This window comes from Vicia villosa, linkage group LG1, assembly GCF_029867415.1.
Source record: "Vicia villosa cultivar HV-30 ecotype Madison, WI linkage group LG1, Vvil1.0, whole genome shotgun sequence".
Classification (NCBI taxonomy): Eukaryota; Viridiplantae; Streptophyta; class Magnoliopsida; order Fabales; family Fabaceae; genus Vicia; species Vicia villosa.
In genome coordinates this window covers 10,451,304-10,472,977 of record NC_081180.1, presented here as the reverse complement: position 1 = coordinate 10,472,977, position 21,674 = coordinate 10,451,304, and the positions used below count along the sequence as shown (strand labels likewise).

General features: G+C 33.7%; 1 protein-coding gene across 2 annotated transcripts; it reads right to left on the bottom strand.

Moving 5' to 3' along the window:
• Positions 1–15,351: 15,351 nt before the first annotated feature.
• On the bottom strand, positions 15,352–21,105 carry LOC131628210 (calmodulin-binding protein 60 B). 2 transcript variants are annotated; one of them, XM_058899078.1, is made up of 9 exons: positions 20,956–21,105; positions 20,386–20,506; positions 19,126–19,201; positions 18,831–18,895; positions 17,737–18,230; positions 17,481–17,641; positions 17,205–17,408; positions 16,415–16,649; positions 15,352–16,286 (listed from the first exon to the last, which is right to left on the bottom strand). In XM_058899078.1, exons 2-9 carry the CDS (start codon positions 20,481–20,483, stop codon positions 15,712–15,714), a joined length of 1,908 nt encoding a protein of 635 aa, XP_058755061.1. In that variant the 5' UTR covers positions 20,484–20,506; positions 20,956–21,105; the 3' UTR covers positions 15,352–15,711. The 2 variants fall into 2 exon arrangements, with proteins under 2 accessions (XP_058755061.1, XP_058755054.1); XM_058899071.1 differs by lacking the exon at positions 20,956–21,105 and adding an exon at positions 20,754–20,949.
• Positions 21,106–21,674: the final 569 nt, after the last annotated feature.

Here is a 21,674-nt window from a genome sequence, read left to right as displayed (position 1 = left end):
TGATTTTTATGTGTATGATTTTATAGTATTTGCAATATTATGACTGAAAATAAAATATAAATAAATGGTGTATATGAAATAGGATGTAAATAGATTATATAATTGTTCCTGATTTTTACAAAAATAGGGTGTAATTAAGAACATATCTATATCCGATTTTTATAAAAATGAGGTGTAATTAAGAACGTATCTACACCCAATTTTTATTAAAACTGGGTGTAATTAAGAACGTAATTACACCCGATTTTTATTAAAATAGGGTGTAATTAAGAACGTAATTACGCCAATTACACCTGATTTTTGTTAAAATAGAGTGTAACAAAGAACTATTTACACCCGATATTTTTAAAATGGGGAGTAATTAAGAACGTATTTACACCCGATTTTAATTAAAATAGGGTGTAAACTAGAACGTATTTACACCCGTTTTAAACGGGTGTAAATTCGTTAGACATTTCTTACCCGGTGGATATACACCCGATTTTTATTAAAAATAATTAGTGTAAATTTAATAAAAAACGGATGTAAATTAACATTTTTGTACTAGTGATAGTTAGTTCTAAGTGAGGCAGCACGTAAAACAACGCAAAAGATTGAAATGGAGGAAATGAAAAAAAGACATTTTGAATTGGGTGAAGTCTTGAGAGTTTCACAACAACAAATGCAAGAATATATTCTCTCACAAAATAACTCAACTTATGGTTCATTGGGTTAAAATCATAGTTTTAGTGGATATGACAAAGTTGGCGGATTTAGAGCCGTTTGTGGCCGAGTAGTAAGCGAGAATGAAGAAGATGAGAGTGATGAAAACACTGGGGATGATTGATACTTTTATTGTTATTTAAATTTCTAATTTTCAAATACTAATTTTTGGTTTTTAATATTTATTTTTATATATAATTTTTACAATATTTAAATATTTTTAGTTAATTTTAAATTTAAATATGTTATATTCCTACAAATAATATTTATTATATTTATATTATTACAAATAATAAAATTAATATTTATAATAATATAATATAATTAAAAAAAATTAAATATTTATAATTTTTCATATGTAGCCCCTACAACGCGTTGCAAGGTGTTTTTGTTCTTGCAAATTCGTGTGTTGCTAGATGCTTTTACCTAACAATACATGTTAAATTTCAGACCGCTCTTTGGCATATAATTGACGTTATTCAGCGTTATTTTGCACTCTATAGAAATTTGTAGGGTGTTTTTCGCCAAACAACATTGTAAAGTATTTTTCACCTTACAAATAGTCACGACAAACGTTTTTGTTTGGTATTTTTGTGTATTGTGAAGTACTTTTCAGTCGCAATTTGATATTTTTTTGTGGTGTACGTTAGAAGTTTGTTAGTTAATGGATGCAAAGTAAATAAAGAAGTTGTTGGTTATTGTTATTGCATTGTGTTTGTTCCTAAACTGAAATTATTTGCAAATATTAATATAAGGGAAGGTGTTGAAATTTATTTATTTATTTATTTGTTTTAGAATTTCCAAAAGTCTGGTCTTTATAAATTGTGGGTATGGTGTGTTAGTAGTTTAGTAGTGAGTAATAATATCTATTGTATTGTTTTGTCAAAAAAAAATAATAATAATAATAATATCTATTGTAATGCCTATTTAAATTAAAGACTTAGTTCTATGAATAATAAGCATCCAATATTTTTCAATTTTAAAACTGTTTACATCAAGAAGAAGACTAAGTGCATGCATGAAGGAAACAGACTTGAAGAGGACACAGAAAAAAAATATGCAACTAAATGATACTTTAAGTTGATGCATGCACTCATCATAACTCATAGTAATGGGATTTGCATTTGTAACGCTCACTGCTTACACAAAATTTTATATACCCATTGGAAAAAGTTTCATACATGTAATTACATCGCAAAATAATTAGCCAAGAAAAGAATCATTCATCAATCAAGTACAAACACATATCTAATGACATCATTTTCATAAAATCTATAATGTGATTAACATTGATGAGAACTTAAACTTGTTTTCAATTTTCAACTCACAAGCAAACATATCCAAATTCCAAACTGATTATATATGAAAAATTCAAGAAGATGAAGTAAACTGATGAATCATTGAAACATAATAGAGATCTTTACAATTCAAATTCAAGAAGATGAAGTAAACTGATGAATCATTGAAACATATAATAGAGATCTTTACAATCCAAATTCAAACATAAAACTAAAACGTAACCAAACTGAGTGATGATCAAAAACAGTACATGAAATGAAATATTCAACAAGATGAAGTAAACTGATCAACTATTCAAACATGATAGAGATCTTTGCAATCCAAATTCAAACATAAAACTAAAACGAAATGAACACCTAACTAAAATCTTTCATATTTCCACGTTGAAAGTCCTTCTGCAAGCAAGCAACCACGTCCATCGATCCATCGATAAAAACTAGAAATTCAAAAACAAAAATAGTTTTCATAAATCTCCATTTTGAAAGTATTTCAAAAGCTTAAAAAGAAATCAAATTTAGTTACCTTTATCCACCAGGTCTAGGACGCACGGCTTTATCATCATGTCGTTGTTGCAGCCAGTTCTTAAAACGCGGATAGGCGACCCAGTAACATATTGCAGCACCGATCAACGCCGTAGGGATGGTGAGACCAAGCACAAGTCCCAGTGGCATTGAGTTGTCATCCGGGGTTTCAACATTTCCTGGTGAAAATGACATGTCACTGTCAAGAACACTTCTGAACGACGACATTCTTGTGATTTTCTTCATTCAATGGAGAACAAGATGCGATCAAAGAATCTAGAGAGAGAGAGAGAGAGAGAGAGAGAGAGAGAGAGAGAGAGAGAGAGAGAGAGAGAGAGAGAGAGAGAGAGAGATGATTTGAGTTTTGTAATGAAGAGAACTATTTACACAATGAAGAAGTTATAGAAATTAGTTACTTTGAATTTAGTTAGTTACAATTCTGTTTAGTTAGTTAGTTAGTGTGTGAGTAATAATCACCTACAACTTACTTAGTTTACCTATGGTGCTCACTCACTCATTCATCTTTGATAATAAGAATACAATGCAAGAGAAGAAAGAGTATAATTTTTCCAGAAAAAGAGAGAAGATTAGTAGAAAAATTATCTATATGAAATTGAAAGTGGGACCCACAAAAGAAATTTTAAATTATACGCACTTTTAATTGGTGTACACGCTTTTTCAATACTTTTCTAGAGTGACTATGATTTAAAATGTGTAATGTTTTCAATTTCATCTCAAAGGGAAATATTGAGGTTAAGAAAAAGGTAAAATAAGTATAAAAATATTACAAAATTAAAATAAAATTACCAATATCTAAACTTATGTAATGTAATTACAAAAATAGATTAAAGTTATAAATAAATTACAAATCATTTCAATATACTCCCTCTAGTCCCATTTATAAGAAAAAATTCTCTTTTTAGATATATTGAATAAATAATGTATCTGGACGACATATTGTTCAGATACATTATTTATTCAATGTATCTAAAAAGATAATATTTTCTTATAAATGGAACCGGAGATAGTAATAAATATTATCGGTCCTAACACAAAAAATTAGAAGAACATGAAACAAATAAGGCTTAAAAGTTATTTGTTCAACTATATTCAATTCTTAATTATAAATAAGAATATTTTAAAGACTTATTATCTTCCAGCACGTTTTATGTTCAAGAAAAAAAATTAAACAACCATGTTTAAAAAAAAAATTACAAAAAAAAACTATGTTTTCAGATTATTTACCAAAGTGTCTAGGTTTGGGACACCGAAAAGGTGTATGCGCCAAATGAAATGGGTTGTTCTGCTAGTCGCTGTCTATGAATTCGTCAACGCCACCATAATTTCCCGGAAACCGATTGTCGTAAAGTCGGTTACCCAAGCCCTCAAAAGTGTTAAATGGTGGTGGGGAGTGAGTTAGGATACGACTTTCGATACGTAGCACCCAGCAGCACTAGAACTACCTTGATAAAATCCAAATTGGTTCGACGGTGTTGCATAGCCAAAAGGGGTGCCACGGTGAGATGATTCAGCATGTGGACCATCGTCGGGACTTAGATGGAGGCTTGACGAACCGGTCTCAATGTTTTGGCCGAACAACCTTGTGGACCCTGTGTACGCTGCAAATCCAAGTGGTTGTGATTGGGTATGATATTGGCTAGCGGAATGGTGTTTGTTTTCAGCTTCTTGGAAAGGTTGAGACTGTGTTTGGAAGAGATTTTGTTGGCGGTAGTTGCGGTTGGAACGAGACGGAGTCTGGAACAGATTTTGTTGTTGGTGGGTGTACTGATTTTGTTCTTGTTCTCGTTGTTGTAGTTGTTGTTGCTGTAGTTGTTGTCGTTGTTGTAGTCGTTGTTGTTGTTGTTCCTCTTCAGGTTGTTGTTGTGGTAGGATATAGTTGTGAGCACGGGGGTCTATCAAGTAGAACGGATCTGCAATAAATAAATTAGGGGTGGTAACCGTACGGTACCAACTCATGTATTGTGCGGACAGTTTCATCTCACGATCACTCACGGGGAAGTCTAGGACATATTGGCGAAGGTCTTTCCACATATGGCGCCATTCGGGTGCAAAATCCTTCCATAATAACTTGTTCATACACAATATTCATAAGAAAACATACAAAAAGTAAGGAGGATTGCATCAAAGCCTTGACACCAAAAGTGTTTAGCTATCCATAGACATGGTAGCTTGCACAAGAAGGAAGGAAGGAAGAATAGCAAGCATCAACGGTGATTTCTCGACGATCAATGCTCCGATTCCTCGATTCTATGTTGCTACAGGTGTATTAGGGTTTCTTGGCTCTCAAAATGGTGTAACTCCTCTCAAAAACAGAACTGTCCCTTAAATACAAAATTCAGATTCTGTCCAGCGCGCGTTGCGCGCTGTAGCTCGCGTCGCGCCCCCTTCATTAATGATCAAACCGCCCTAAAACGCGCATCGCGCGCTCCTATGCTCGCGGCGCGCGGAAGCCCCTGGATTTTGATCTTTATTTTTCCTTTCAGCGCGCGGCGCACGCTCTAGCTCGCGACGCGCCCTTGAGCCTGACTTTGAAACTTTGTCTTTGCAATTCTTTCATCAATCCAAGCCTCAAGTTCCATCCCCAAAAGAAAACCTGCACAAAAATCACTACAAAATAGGTTAACAGAAAACGAAAGCTAAATTAATTAAACTAATATTATTTACTTCAAAATAAACGGGAATCCAAGAATATGCGATAAAAATAGTCAAAAGGTACCAAATACAAGAGCAAATATTAACACAATTTGGCACCTAACAATGATGTTTTAGTGATTGATGAACTATATGAATGATCATATGATAATATGTTATGGTGAAATGTAATTGTATGAATATGTCTGATAGTTACTATGTTATAAATTATTATACATGTTAAATAATAATTAAATCAATTGCGATGGTTATGAAGTGTGGTTGTGAAATAATTATATGATGTGCATATGATTGCGATTACTTATGTTGAGGTGTGTAGTTCAAAAATGGGAACTATTATTGTTTATGCAATAATAATTGACAATTATATGAATGAGTGTGATGTGTTGATGATTGATTTCTGTGTTAATAATTATTTTATGATGATAAGTTATGTTAATTTTCATGGAGAAGAGTCCATGAAAGTGTGAGTCATTAAGGTGTGTTTTTAATGGTTCGAATCGGGACCATTGATAAATGTTGCAACATAAAAGTTATTGTTGCACTATTATTGCATCATATGTTTTGTTGTGATGACGTTACGAGTTGCTGATTTTGAAGAGGGTATGGATGATTTTCGGGTTCGAAGAGGGACCTAGTTCGAATAGGGGTCGTTGGTGAGGGGACAATAACGATAATATAACTCTAATGTCCACATTAATACCACATGCATATAGAGTCGAGGTGTTGTTACATTGCATATATATTTGCATTGTGATTACTGTGTGAATAAACTATCTATTGAAGATTGTTGTTGTTATTTATGTGTTACCAGGGCCGACCCTGGGCCTGGGCAAGCAGGCCCACAGCCCAGGGCTTCAAAAAATTGGGGGCCTCAATTTTGGGAGGTGTGGTTAAAACATATAATACTAAAACCAAAAATATATACTTATTAGCGAAAACAGACAACAGTTCGTTGCATATAGCCTAGTGGTTTGGCAATATCTTTGGAATGTTTGAGTAGGCGGTTCAAGTCCTGTGGGGCTGCTTTCAAATTTTAATTATTATAATTTTTCAAGAACTCTCCATTGTTTCATAACTCTCTTTATCTAACTACAGTTTATTTTACTCCCTATCTAACTAGTTCACTAAATATAGATGATATAATTTTTGTGACTATTACTATTTTTCAAATTTTAATTATAGTATAATTTTAAATTTTAAATTAAATTTTATTTCAATGATTATTTATTGTAACTCTTATAATTTTATTTTAATTTATTTTAGATAAATTTTAAAGACTATTTATATGTTATAATCAAATATTTAAAATTTTGTCAATCAATTCATTTAATATCAATTCTTTTTACGATGGAAATCAAATTTATAATCACTTGTGCTTTGATTATATGACTTGGTTAAAACGCCACTTTCATTTTTTTGAGATAGTGAATGTTGCTTAGAAATTGGAGCAATTAAAGCACTTAAAAAATTCTTATTCTTAATTCAGTTAATCATATTTCGATTTTGAATTCTTTAATAATTTGCAGATTACTACTTATCTATATTGAAATTCTTTTTATGGTTAGAAACAATCAAAGACATATTTTTAATTTTTTTCTCCGAGATTCTTCTTCATTTTAAAGGCGAGTAAAACGTCAATTTTTTTAGGGGTCCATTTATTTGTTTGCCCCGGGCCTCTAAAATGTCGGGACCGGCCCTGTGTGTTACTCTTCCTGGTCTTATGCACCACTAACATATGTAAGTGTATTCTCACTCCTTTTTTGTTTTGTTGGTGTGTTGATGTATGTTACGTACAGATACTTATGGGAGGGAAAACAACGAGTACATCAACGAGCGTGCTAGAAAATCTTGGGTAAGATGCTATTTATGTTTAATTATTTTATTTGATTCTTTTATATAACTAAATTGTTTAAAATCTAATTTTTTTTTATTTAACTTTTTACGTATGTGTAGGAGGAGTATTATAGACGACTCGTAGAATATCTATCTAACATCATGAAACAGCTGTTCCGAGGGACCCACGTCATGTTGATCCAATTATGTCACTTCATATTTGGAGTGATTCAATTGTCGGGAAGAATAAAAATGGAAAAATCTATAGTGTTCGGACCTTTGGCCTCCAACTATAGAAAAAGTGATAGAACTTTATTTACGAGAATTGCAAATGGGAAATGTTTCTCACGTCCACCAGTATTAATCCCTAAAATGGCAGAAATAGTGAGATAGTTAGCTCTAAGTAGGTTTCAGAACAACAAATGCAAGAATATATCCTCTCACAAAATAACCCTACTTATGGTTCAAAGGGTTAAAATCAAGGTTTTAGTGGATATGACAAAGTTGGCAGATTTGGAACGGTTTGTGGCCAGTAAGCGAGGATGAAGAACATCAGAGTGATGAAGACACTATGGATGGTTGATATTTTTATTGTTATTTAAATTTTTAATGTTTAAATATTAATTTTATGTTTTTAATAATTATTTTTAAATATAAATTTTACAACATTTAAATATTTTAAATTAATTTTGAATTAAAAAATATTATATTCCTACAAATTATTTATTATATTTATATTATTATAAATATTAAAATAAATATTTTAATAATATAAATATATTTAAAAAATTAATTAAATATATAATTGCCCATATGCATAGGAAATATAAGTCGCTATAATGACTCAGTTGAACAAAAGAGCATGAGAGTTTGGTGATTGTTTGGGAATAATGATTACGATAACAAATTAAATCAAAGCGTAAAGTTGGGTTTCAAATGATATGAGAAAATATGTTAGGGCTAGATGTATGGATTGCCTTGTAACAACCTTTAATCCTTATTTTATGTAATATTGTTAGAATCGTCCAATATCGAATCTCAAGAACTGTTTTCCTTAATTCCTTAACCGAAAACTTTTGATGTTCATTTTTAATCCTAATTCCTTAACTATTCAAGATGATATCAAGCAATATACACTTTTTAACAAGAATATAACGGTTACTATGGTTAAATCCCCATTCTTAAGCGATTTCACGGTAGTTTTAGAGGCGTAGAACCCCTACAACGCATTACAAGGTGTTTTTCATCTTGCAAAATTGTTTGTTGTGGTGTGTTTTTCACTAGCAATACATGTCAACTCTCTGCACACCTCTTTGACATATAGTTGACGTTATGTGCACTATATAGAAATTTGAAAGGTATTTTCACCGAGCAATGTTGTAAAGTGTTTTTCATCTTGCAAATAGTTAAGACAGACGTTTTTGCTAAGTGTTCTGTCCGCTCGCAAAAATTTTAGTTGTGAGGTGTTTTTCTATAATATTCTTTTTGTGGTGTGTTAGGAGTTTGTCCGTGATAGAATGTAAAGTAAAGAAGTCACTAGTTATTGCATTGTGCTTGTTTCTAAACTGATATTATTTACAAATATTAATATAAGGGAGGGTGTTAAAATTTATTTGTTTTGGAATTTCCAAAAATCTGGTCTTTAGAATTGTGGGTATTGATCGTGTCTTAGTAGTTTAGTGGATAGCTTATTTTGAGGGGTTTCGGCAAATAGTGAGTAATAGTATCTATTGTAATGCCTATTTAAAGACCTAGTTTATGAATAATAAGCATCCAATATTTTTCAATTTTAAAACTATTTCCATCAAGAAGAAGACCAGATGAAAAAACGACAGAGAGATATTAACCAACAAAAGCACTAAACAAATCTTAGTGCAATAAATGACATGCATGAAGGTTGCAGACTTGAAGAGGACACAGAAAAAATGATACGCAACTAAATGATATATATAGTTTAAGTTGATGCACTCATAAGTAACTATATGAAGAAAGCAATCAACTTAGTAATGCGATTTGCATTGTAATGCTCACTGCATACACAAAATTTTAAAGACCCATTGGAAAAAAGTTTCATGCATGAAAGTGGAGATAGAGAAGAAAGGACAGGATGGATCATAGATCATGTAATATAAACAGACTGGAATAATGCATCCAAAGAATAGAGAAAATGCATGAACTGTATATGCATATATGGATGAAATATGACTAATTAGTATATTTAATTTCCCTCCGCGTTCCATTTGGGAGGATGCATGACAACAAATATACAGTTTCATCGCAAAATAATTAGTCAAAAAAAGAATCATTCACCAATGAATACACATTTACATAAAACCTAATGTCATCATTTACATAAATTCTATAATGTGACTAACATTGATGAGAACTTAAACTTGTTTTCAATTTTCAACTCACAAGCAAACATATCCAAACTGATTATATATGAAAAATTCAATAAGATGAAGTAAACTGATGAATCATTGAAACATATAATAGAGATCTTTTCAAACATAAAACTAAAACGTAACCAAACTGAGTGATGATCAAAAACAGTACATGAAATGAAATATTCAACAAGATGAAGTAAACTGATCAACTATTCAAACATGATAGAGATCTTTGCAATCCAAATTCAAACATAAAACTAAAACGTAACATCTTTCTTATTTCCAGCAGCATGATTCCTTCTTCAACCAACCACGTCCATCGATCCATAGAAAAAACTACAAATTCAAAAACAACAGTTTTCATAAATCTCCATTTTGAAAGTATTTCAAAAGCTTAAAAAGAAATCAAATATACCTTTATCCTTCTACAGTTCTAATGCATCTCGAAGTTACCTACGAGGTCCATCAGGACCCACGGCTCTGTCATCATGTCGTTGTTGCAGCCAGTTCATAAAACGCGGATAGGCGAACCAGTAACCTGTTGCAGCAAGAATCAACACCGTAGGGATGGTGAGACCAAGCACAAGTCCCAGTGGCATTGAGTTGTCATCCGGGGTTTCAACATTTCCTGGTGAAAATGACATGTCACTGTCAAGAACACTTCTGAACGACGACATTCTTGTGATTTTCTTCATTCAATGGAGAACAAGATGCGATCAAAGAATCTAGAGAGAGAGAGAGAGAGAGAGAGAGAGATGATTTGAGTATTGTAATGAAAAAAGTATTTACACACAACACAATGAAGAAGTTATAGAAATTAGTTACTTTGAATTTAGTTAGGGTGAATTCTTATCTACCCAACTCAAAAAGTTGGGTAAGGTTATCTCCTTTGTAAAATGCTTTGAAAACAACAAATATTTATAATATTTTAATAAATAATTAAATGTGTTAAATGAGATGTAATTATATGATTGGTTGGAGGTACACTACCCAACTTTTTGTGATGGGTAGAAAAGTTATCCCCTTTGGTTAGTTACAATTCTGTTGTTTAGTTAGTTAGTGTGTGAGTAATAATCACCTACAACTTACTTAGTTTACCTATGGTGCTCACTCACTCATTCATCTTTGATAATAAGAATACAATGCAAGAGAAGAAAGAAAGAATATTCGTAGAAAAATTATCTATATGAAATTGATAGTGGGACCCACAAGTTGTGTACACACTTTTTTCGATACTTTTAGAGTGACTGATTTAAAATGTGTAGTGTTTTCAATTTCATCTCAATGGGAAATATTAATATTTTATTATATTTGTATAATGACTTATATCTTAATAATTGATTTTGTTGCAAAGTCATTTTTAATTTGAGATAGATGACATTTTAAATTTGTTATTTTTTGTTTTACTTTTAAAAATATTTATGAGTTGGATACTTGGATTAGAAAAATTATTGATATCAAGAAATAAAATTGATGATAAAATACATTGTTTCCCTTTATTCATAATGTAAATTTTTTTTTTCATCTAGGAATTCCTCTTGAAAGATAACTTTTGGAATTTTTGTATGTCTTTGATGACAATTTTCAAATTTGTGAAATGATTTCTTTAACATATTCACTTTTAATGGTTGTAAATATTGCGTACTCTTAAATAATTTGTGAAATTTGTTAGTTAGTCTTCGGATATTATGCATTATCAATTCTTTGATGTTATCTTCTAATTTGTCAATTTAGAAGATAACATTCGGAAACTAACTAACAAATTTCAGATGTTAACCTTTAGATGGTAATGTTATATGATTAGTTCTGAAACTCTTTCACTCAATATTTTATAAAATATTTTTTTCTATCTTCTGAAAAATCCTTTTCTTCTTATTCAATTTTTGTGTTTAATAATACAATGGACTAAAAAAATGAGTTTCTTGTTTAAAAACATAAACTAGTTTCTTGTTTGTTTTGGTTTTTTTGGCTAGTTTTATTATCTCTTTATCTATTTCGGTGGTCTTTTTGGTTTTGATCATGGAGTGGCAAAGGGTCAACAAGAAGGCCTTCAATGGAGGAAGTAAACATCTTATGAGGTTTGATGTCTACCCGGTAGGAGCAAAAATGGAGGGTGAGGTGGAAAGCGGAGTTTCTTCAATTTATTTCTTGGAAGTCCCAGAGAGCTACAAAGCCAAGGATATTTTTGAGATATTCAAGAAACGCAGGACTTAATGGAGGTGGTATTCCCTCCGAAGAGGAATTAATTTGGCAAAAGGTTTGGTTTTGCAAGGTTCAAAGGAGCTGACGACATAAGGATGTTGGCGGTTAGATTGGACAACATTTAATAGAGGAGAAGAAGATTTACGTAAATGTTCCCCGGTTTGTAAGGAGGCATGAAGGTTTCGGGGAAGGAGTTTTAGGAAAGGGGAATAAAGGAAGACCAAGAACTCAAAGAAGGGATACTTCGAGTTACAAGAGAGATCAAGGAGGCAAGGTAGGTAGCAGATCTTTTGTAGAAGTAATAGGCAGCAAAGCTTCAGTAGGGCTTATGGTTAACCCAGATTCATCTTATAACCTTCAAACCTATTTCGAAGTGGAAGGTTATTTTACTATTAAGGTTACGCCTCTTGGATGTAATATATGTTTGTTGGAAGAAATGGAATTAGGAGAAATCAAAGATCTTAATCGAGAAGGAAAGAGTTGTCGGAGTCAATGGTTTACACATATCAGGGAATGGATAGAGGAAGATGTGGACAAGGAAAGATTAACTTGGATTAGATGTTTTGGTATCCCCTACCATGCTTGGAACATCCCTTTCTCTGAATTTCTGGCGAAGACGGCAGGCACATATATTTTCTCTGACGAAAACACTTTGAAATGAGAATGCATGGATGTGGTCAGGATCTTGGTGAGAACAAGGTGTTATATAGTTCTCAATGAGTATTTTTCTGTAAAGATTAATGAGGCGGCTTTTAGAATCAAGATGATAGAAGACTCACATGCTTCCTTGCGAATCATTGTGAAACAAAATGATATGCAATAGAATAAGCCCGATGATTCTTCAGATTCATATAGCTCTTGAGGTATCAATAAGTTTAAAGGTCGCAAAGATTGGAAGTTGGAGGAAACCTCAAACAATTCGATAGCAAGAAAAAGTACATATTCATTGATCAAGGAAGGAGATTGCAAAGTCGACTAAAGCCAAAAAGAAAGGATTGAGGAAGTGTTAGATATCTTCTGAAAAGTTGAAAAGGAATATAGGTGAAGTCATTTTTTACTCTGCAATTGAAGCGAATAAGGAGGCGAAAGCAGTTACACGAAAAGGTGTTGGGTCCCAAGAAGACATGTCAAGGTCAATGGCTTTTAAGGAGAGAGCGGCGAGTAGGGCTAACACTTTAGTGGACACTTTATTCAAAGCCAAAGCAGCTAGTGGGATTATTGGATCCATTCAAAATAATCTTATTCCCAGAGCTATAGTTTCAAAGACAAGGGTCGTTAGTGAGTTTGGGCCTAGTGAAGGAGATCCTTCTAGATTCAAGTCCAAGGTAGATCCAAATGGGCATTTAAAGGCAAAACTCAATTCTCCAATCACATTGAATAAGGCATAAAAGCATTCCATTTTCAAAATCAAGAGTCTTTAAATCCCTAATCAAATCCCTTATTCCTTAGTCAAAATTGATTCTCTATAGAGTTCCAAGGAAAAAAGTGATTGATTTTTGTGTGGCTCAATTATATGTTGTGAATCGATTTCTAATTCAGATGTTCATAATGTGATTTTTTTTCATCTAGGAAGTCATCTGAAAGCTAACTTTTTGAATTCTTTGAACTTCTCTCGCATGACATATTTTAAATTTGTAGAATGATTTCTTGAATATTGTTCCTGTAAAACACTTTTGGACATCCCTCGGAAGTTAATCCAGTGAGGCTGCAATTGTATTGTGTAAGATTGAGAGGGTGATTGGATGGATTAAGGGATTCGAGATGCACGATAGTAGTATGCATGAACTCAAGAGTGAATGTCCTGCTTATCCCTCAGACATGAGCTCTTATTTATACCTCTTCAATGATGACCTGAAACTAGGGGTGGCAAACGGGCATGCCCGCCCCGCAAAAGCCCGTGAAAAAACGGGGCGGGCGGGCGGGCGGGCTTTTTTAAGAGTGCGGGTTTAAAACCTTGTCCCGCCCCGCAAAAACGTGAGGGCGGGCGGGGAAAGCCCGCGGGCATTCGGCTTTTTAGACCTAAAAATAGTAAAATTCTATGAAAAACAAATGCCCGCAAAAGCCCACAAAAAAATGGGGCGGGGCGGGGCGGACACATTAAAGAGAGCGGACCTAAAACCTTGTCCCGCCCCGCGAAAAAGTGCCGGTAAAACAGGCTTTTCCCGCGGGCCGGTCCCGTTTTGCCACCCCTACCTGAAACCATTATGGAGGGACTCTTTGATACCCCTAATAATGGTATCAATTGTAACTTTCGTTGTTGCCTTTATGGAGCATAACGATTTGCATAACGGCCCAAACATCCCTTCGTATTCGTAACTGCCACAGCCGACTGAGGCTAACCGGCAACCGAGGTACTAACCCGTAGATCCTTTCGACTTGCTCAGTGTTCTGTGTAGGGGTATCCCTCAGGCCTACCCGATCGGATGCTATAAGTCGGCTTCCTTGCTATAGCTCATAATCTCATATTCCGAACTATTAATCGGCCTAAGTATTTTTTTTATATGTATAAATACATTCACTTTCAATGGTTATAAATATTTTGTACGGTGATATTGTCAACCAAGCTAATAAATAAGAGGATGGTGTGCTCTCCTACCCGATGTTGTATACATTAATGTTAAAGAAAAGTTTTTACTAACAAATAGGAGTTTATATTACATGGGAAAAAAAAACAATGAGGTGAGGTGTGAAAGAAATTGTAGTTTAAAGAATAAGGAAATGTATACTACTATAGTAACATTTGTAGCCATTCATCAAATGCCTAAAATGTTTTTAATATAAGAAACAGATTATTTCCTAATCACAATTTGTGTCACTTTTAATTTATCAGATGTCTAAAATCTTTTTAATATAAGAAATAAATTATTTCCTTTTAATCTCAACTTTAAATCTCATTCCACTTCTACAAGATTTACAATCAATTCTAGAGATGTATAATTGATTTTACGTGATTTTAAGATATTTGATTTTTTTTAAAGTAAAATTGATTCGGACTATAAAATTGATTCTACTAGAAGTTAGAATTTATAGCTTCTACCTCTAAAATTGATATCGGATGAATAATTTTTACTCTAAAATTTATTGTTCAACTCACTTTTACTTAAATGCACTCAAACATAAATCAATAATGTTAAACTCAATATTATTAAAATCAATTCTACCAAACTTAATTCTGCTAAAATCAATTATGTCGACCATCAATCCAAACATTCTATTGTCCCACCAAATAAGGTGAAGTATATGAATTGTTCTATCTACAAGTATACTTCTATGTTAATCATTAATATCAAAGCCTTTCTTAATAACCTCTTAAATCTTTCTCTTCCTTTACCTCTAAGTGTTTGGTTTATGTCCAATCAGAATCTCAATAGAGATAACCTCTTAAATCTTTCTCTTCCTTTACCTCTAATTGTTTGGTTTATGTCCAATCAGAATCTCAATAGAGATCATTTTTATACTTTCTCTTCCTTTACCTCTAATTGTTTGGTTTATGTCCAATCAGAATCTCAATAGAGATTATTTTTATACTTCAGTCTTCAATTTCAACTATTATTACCAAACCTATAGTACTAGATAATGAGGAATAGAGTAAGAGAAAAAGATAAACATGTATAACGTGACACATTTTAAGAATGCTTCACAATTAGAATCCATCCACTAAAGTACCGGCATCACCACTGTTCAAACATCTTATTAACCAAAACCATGACGAATGTTGTGGTGCAATCCAGTGATAACGAGATAATAATATGAAACTCACAATTAATATACATTATAAGAGACCTGAGTTATCATCTCAAATCTGATAGGTGTTTGGCAAACATATCATCCCTTAATCCAGAATAAATGAAAAGGTGATGAATAAGAGTATTAACAAGAAAGTCAAAAACATATGACAATCGCGGTTTTTCCTAAGCTTGAACATACTGTACAGGAAGTTCGTTCAAAATCAGATACAAGGGCATGAATGAAGAATATGATACCATGGACTGCACAATTTGGATGGTGCTGAAGAAGACAACTAAATTTGCAGAACATCAGAAAAATCTTAAGGCTTTTGATTAAACCTACTATCATTTGTCCAAACAACCCTACTCGTCTAACTCCTCTATCTGAGCCCGCTTCTCAGCTGCTATCTTTCTGATAAAGAAACCCCACCTCATTGCTGCCTTGATCTTCAGCCATCCCACAACAGCTCTACCAGGACGAGAGCGGTCCTCATCGAAGTTCGGCATAGGAGATGGCATGAATGATGGGAAGGAATAACCATCCTCGGTATTCATGGAAGCATGACCACCCATGCTGAAAAGGCGAAGCAAGTGCTGCATGTCTTCATTCTCTAGTATCTCATTACTTCTAACACGGATTTCATCTTCCGAAAAGAAGTCATCAACGCCCTTGTCCCTGTTGTGTGACCAATCATCAAAAGGATTTGGTGCAGATGGTTGAATAGAAGAGCTACCAGCATGGAAACCTGATGTCGATTGAGGAGGACCAAGAGCCAACCCAACGGTGCTATGATCATTTCTAGAGCTTAGAGATTGGTGATCATTGCTTATTAATTGATCATTAGACAGATATAATGAGCCTTCGAACTGACTCCGAGAGCTGGAATTTCCAATCAATGCCTGGCTTGGATACCTTGTCACCATATTATTGATATAACCTGAAATTGTATAGTAAGAAAGTCATACACAATCATCAATGTTGCATGAAACTATGCAAATAAACAAGTATATAGATGTATGCAAAACGATCCATCAAATTGGGATTCAAGGAAACAGAAATGCTTACCTCCAACTGGCATCCCTGAATTAATCTGGTGTTCAGAAGTAACAGACATGGGGAGGGATGGCATTTGCAGTTGATGGTCTAAACCACCATCAAAATCAATTGCCTCAACATGAAGTTCATTTTCAGGTACAGCAGTATTGTTGTTTTGCTCGGCATCTATAAGTGATTTACCATCGTACTCTATAACCTGCTCCCAATTGTCATATGCCTTTTTCACCAATGAATCTACGTAAACCTGGACTTGCAAAAAATAAAATAAAAGCATTACAAGCTTACCCTATTCCGAAGAAAGGGCTTCACAGGAAACTACAAACTTGGAGCCTTGGTAAGTCTTACTTGTCACAGTAATGTATTATCAAGGAGTTCCAAGCACTTTTTGGTTGTGCTCAATACCAGTGCTTGCTTATTAAAAAAAAAAAACTTTAAAATGGTGCTCATGCAAGTTTGAGTAACAGATACATACAGCCAACATTTCCATACGAATTATATTAATTGGAGCACGCCAGGAACATAAATGCATGCTCGACATTTAGAGAAAAACAGTGTATCAATCAGAGTCATCAAACAAAATAGCATGCACTTTTTGGTTGTGATGAATATCAGTATTCTTGCAAGTGTGAGAAAGAAAAAGAAACATACAGCTAACATTTCCATATCAATCATATTAATTGGAGCATGCATTGTACAGTAAACGAATGCTCGACTTTTGGAGAAAGAAAGTATCAATCAGAGAGTCATCAAACAAAGTAACTGAAATATCAATGGAAAAAAAAGCAGGGTGCAAACTAACCTTCTGATTATCATTGAGAGAATCAGCAGAGAAGAATTGCTCTCCTGTTATAAGGCCACGCAGCTCATAGACGTGGTTAAAAATAACACCAACATTTCTTGTATCCTCTGGATAATAAACATAAAGCTTCCCACTTAGAACACATGTCTTTGCATGTTCTAAGAGAGCTTCCCACATCTTGTTTGACATACCACTCCCAAGGATCTACATTTAAATGATATAAGAAAACTGGTGGAAAGACCTAAATTCAAGATAAAGTGCAATATTTAAACTTACATTTCGCAATTTCTGTTGATCCTTAACCACAAGTCGAAGAAAGTCTTCAACTGTGAATATTCCTGCATTATTCAACTTTTTGTGAAATGACCCATCCTTGCCTATTTTCTCCAATCTCCATACATCATCATTAAATGAAGGAGGATAGTGCTTCTTGTATACTGCAAAAAGGACAAAGTATAATATTTTAAAAGATTGTAGCAATTTACAAGCAGAAAGCATTAAAGCTAGAGAAAAGCTAAAAATATAGCCCTACATTCTCCTCTATGATCTTTAACAGTGAAAGCCACAGTCTTGGCTTCGCGAATGCGTATAGAGTCGCCAAAACCTGCTGCAACCTTCATGCCAAGCCTGAATTTACGGCTCCTTATCCAGCTTGAATTGTCAGTAAATGTCAGTTCCCCCAATGTTCCAACTCCTTCCTTCAGTGTCACTTGCAGGTCCCCAGTCAACAAAGGTCTCTTTCCTTCGCGTTCTTTCACCACATGGCTTTCAAATTCTTCTTGGTTCCAATCTTCATCATCTTCATTGTTAAAATCGCCTTCGAGGACAACAACATCAAGCTTTATACAGGACTCAGGTCCAGATGTTATGACATTACCACTATTGGCATCGACCAGAACAACATGAATTGGAGCTCCCTGCTCGCCTTCAACTTTTCCTCCTGTGAATAAAGGAAGAGCCAGTCGGGACCTAAACTGAAGCCGCAAGTTTCTACCATCAGGACCTTCAATCCTTTTAGGGGAAGACCTGAAATTTTGGAATTTTAACCTGTTAGAAGAAAATACCAGACTTACCAATGTATTAAATTTAAATTAAATAGGACTGATCAGTTGGAGGTGGCATCAATTGAAGTGGTGATAGTTACACTTTGCAGATAGGATATTGACTTCACTTCTTTACTTCTAGTTTCTTCTAAAATAAATAGTCAATGACTTACTGTACACTTTGACCTAGGCAGGTAGCTCCAAATTGAAGAATGGACACTGTTTCCTGATTTTAAGGTTTTGTTTTACATCATTTATAAAGTTACATTCTAAAAACTCCATTGGATATTTTCTTCCAATATAATGTCCATCCGTTGAAAATTATACATGTAAAATGCTTGCAAATTAATGCCTATATGCAAGAACCTACATCAGTTCATTAAAAATATTTCTATTCAATGATTCAGAGGGAAATCAGGGTAGCAGTATTAGAGAAATGAATGCAATTCAACTCCAACTAATTGAGTCAACTAACCATCAGTTAGTTACTAAATAATTGCACAATCATAATTTAAGGGAAGCCGTGAAAACTACAAATACTCTGAAATTGGTTTTCAACTTGTAAGTAATAAATTTCTCAGACCTTCCAGTTCCATTAAGTCTTGCAGGACCTAGCTTCGCCAAAGCACGCTCCACTTCTTCACTAACCTGTTTCAATCAGTATTATTAAAATATTTGATTTTGGGCATCAAATGCAGAAACTTACGAGTCCAACAAAAACAATAATATTAGATATGATGTCACAAAACGGCTTTTAGTTGGATGAAAAAGAAAATAACTTCATTGTATTTACATCTCCAGCCCCCCACACCCAAAACAAAAAAAATGTCAAAAAAGAAAATAAGTAACAGAAGTCAGGGTGAAGACAACTGTCTTACAACTCTTCGAAGAATAGGTTCTAAAGATGAGCAAAGCTTCTGCAAACTGTCCACCTTGAGAGCTTCAACAATTACACTGCAAAACAGTGAAATAGCTATTACAATCTTTCGATAAATTTGGAAATATCAGAATGAATCTTTCTAAGTGCACTATACAACAATAATCAAAATGGAACCATAACCACTAAGAAAATTTCACATGATCTTCAGCATAAAGGATAAAGAGGGGTTTCTCCAACAACAATAAAAAGTACTATTAACAATGACAAGTGACAACAAAAGGTTTGACCATGGCATCGACTTAGAAAATAGCCTAGTAAATCAAGCTGATTAGTAAAACAAATTAGCACTATAGATTAAGAATAGAGATATAATCAACATTACAAACCATATCCATAATTATACAGATTGTTTAGTAGCAATAACATTGACATTCCTTTCACCTGCTTCCAACAGGGAATTAGCAGAAGCGACTGATTGCGAATTAATTAAAAATAGCACAGCTCCCAAAACATAACTTTCTCAGAATTACCAACTAGTGTAAAATAGTAACAGAATCAGAGTAGTAAGTCCCGGATAGCGGTGCAGAGCGGCTTACTCCAAAAGAAGGATAGTGGGATTGAGTATAGCGGCGCAGAGTGGCTGACTCCAAAAGTGGGATATTGGGATTGCGTATAGCGGCACAGAGTGGCTGACTCCAAAAGTGGGATAGCAGGATGTATGGCAGGATGACAGCTCTATTTGATCTTTTTTGGACAAATTACATATAATAATTATAAACATATACTTAATGTAAAACTAAACAAATAACTCAATTCATAAAATATTCATAAATCAAAGCACGACTCTTGAAGTGCATAAAAGACTATGAAGGAAGGTTAAAGTTGAGTCTCAACTCAAATTTGATTGAAAACCCCAAATTACCCTTAAAACTTTATAAATTTAAGGGGTAATTTCGTTTTTTTAAGGGAAAAGTATAGCGAGCTGGAAACCACTCTGGGCTGGGAACCCGCTTTTTACCCTATTGCGGCTGCTAAAGTGTTCTGTACCACTAAGACTCTTCCCATATCGGAAGGCCTCCCCTCTGCTCCGCTATAGCGGAATAGCACGGCTATTGACAGGTATTGACTACTCTGAATAGAATTGAAACTAAAATATCCAAATTAAGTTAACAATTAACAATCACACAACTAAAGAGGTTGACTAAACAAAGCAAATTCACAGAATCATAGTAATAACGGAACAAAAAACTCGAATTACCTGGCAAGAGCAGGCCTCTTTCGTTCAGGCTGGTCATCTTCACCACCCTCCAGAGTCCTTTTCCCCATATTAACTCCGTCAGTAGTTGGTCTCTGCATATACACTCTTCAATACCAAAACCCTAGAAAACCAAATTCCACAATCATACTCCAAAACCATATAATAACAATAATAAAATAAAAAAAGTCACCATTATCACCTACTGCAGGCTTATAAAATAATTAATAAAAAATTAACATCAATAAACAAACAATCAAACACACAAACAAACAAATAAACCCTAGCAGATGCACTAATTAAAAACAAAAGAACAGATCTTAAAAACACGATAAGAAAGAAATTAAACACAAATTAGACAGAAATCTTACGATTATAGAATCAGGAAAACTCGAAAAAGCGATTTGTAGCCAGAAATTGGAGATAAAAACAAAAGTGACGGAAACGAAGTGTTAAGAGAGAGATGATAATTTTGGTGGAAGTGGAAAATTGAAGAAGAAAAAGGACGAAAAAGAGTAAAGAAAAAACAGAAAGCGGGAAAGTGACGGGGATTTAACGGCGTTACTTAGTTACCTGAGAGAGAACTTATAGCAGTGTTTGGTGAGAGAAAGAAGAGAGAGAGAAAGAAGAGCGAGAAAAGCGATTATGTGTAATGGATTTTGGTTGAGTTGGAAAGTCTTTTGAGTTCAATTTGTTTGTACTGTTATTTTTTTGTGTCTTTGGTCTACTCTGGCGACTTATGGAGGAATTATTGTCTGCGTTACGGTTTATGGTACACCCTTGTTTAAATAGATTTGTTGGATTATAAGCAACTGAAACGTGTTTGGATTTGAATGGATGATCTTAGCCGTTGTTTTTTCGACAGGATTAGATGAGTTCATTGCACTTGACACGTCACTGTAAATGCTTTGTATGCTGATTACGTCACTTGCCGATTAACAAACAGCTGACGTCACCTCTTCATTTTTTTGAAACTTGATGTTATAGGAATAGGATAACTAGACCGGTTTAATTTTATCTTTTTTTAATAAAGAGGATGATCAGACCGGTTATTGAACCGGAGAAAACAGCGGTTTAAATTTCAAAGGTTCAACTTTGACTAGGTGATAGTTGAATTCTACTTTTAGATATTTTTGAAAACCTATTTTTAAATATTTTAACTAGGCAATTGCCTATGCTTATGCACGGTTGTGTTAAATAAAAATCATATATAATTACAAAATGTTATAAAATATTTAAACAATACATTTGAAATTAAATAATAAAAATAATAGAATATATGCTTTTTCATC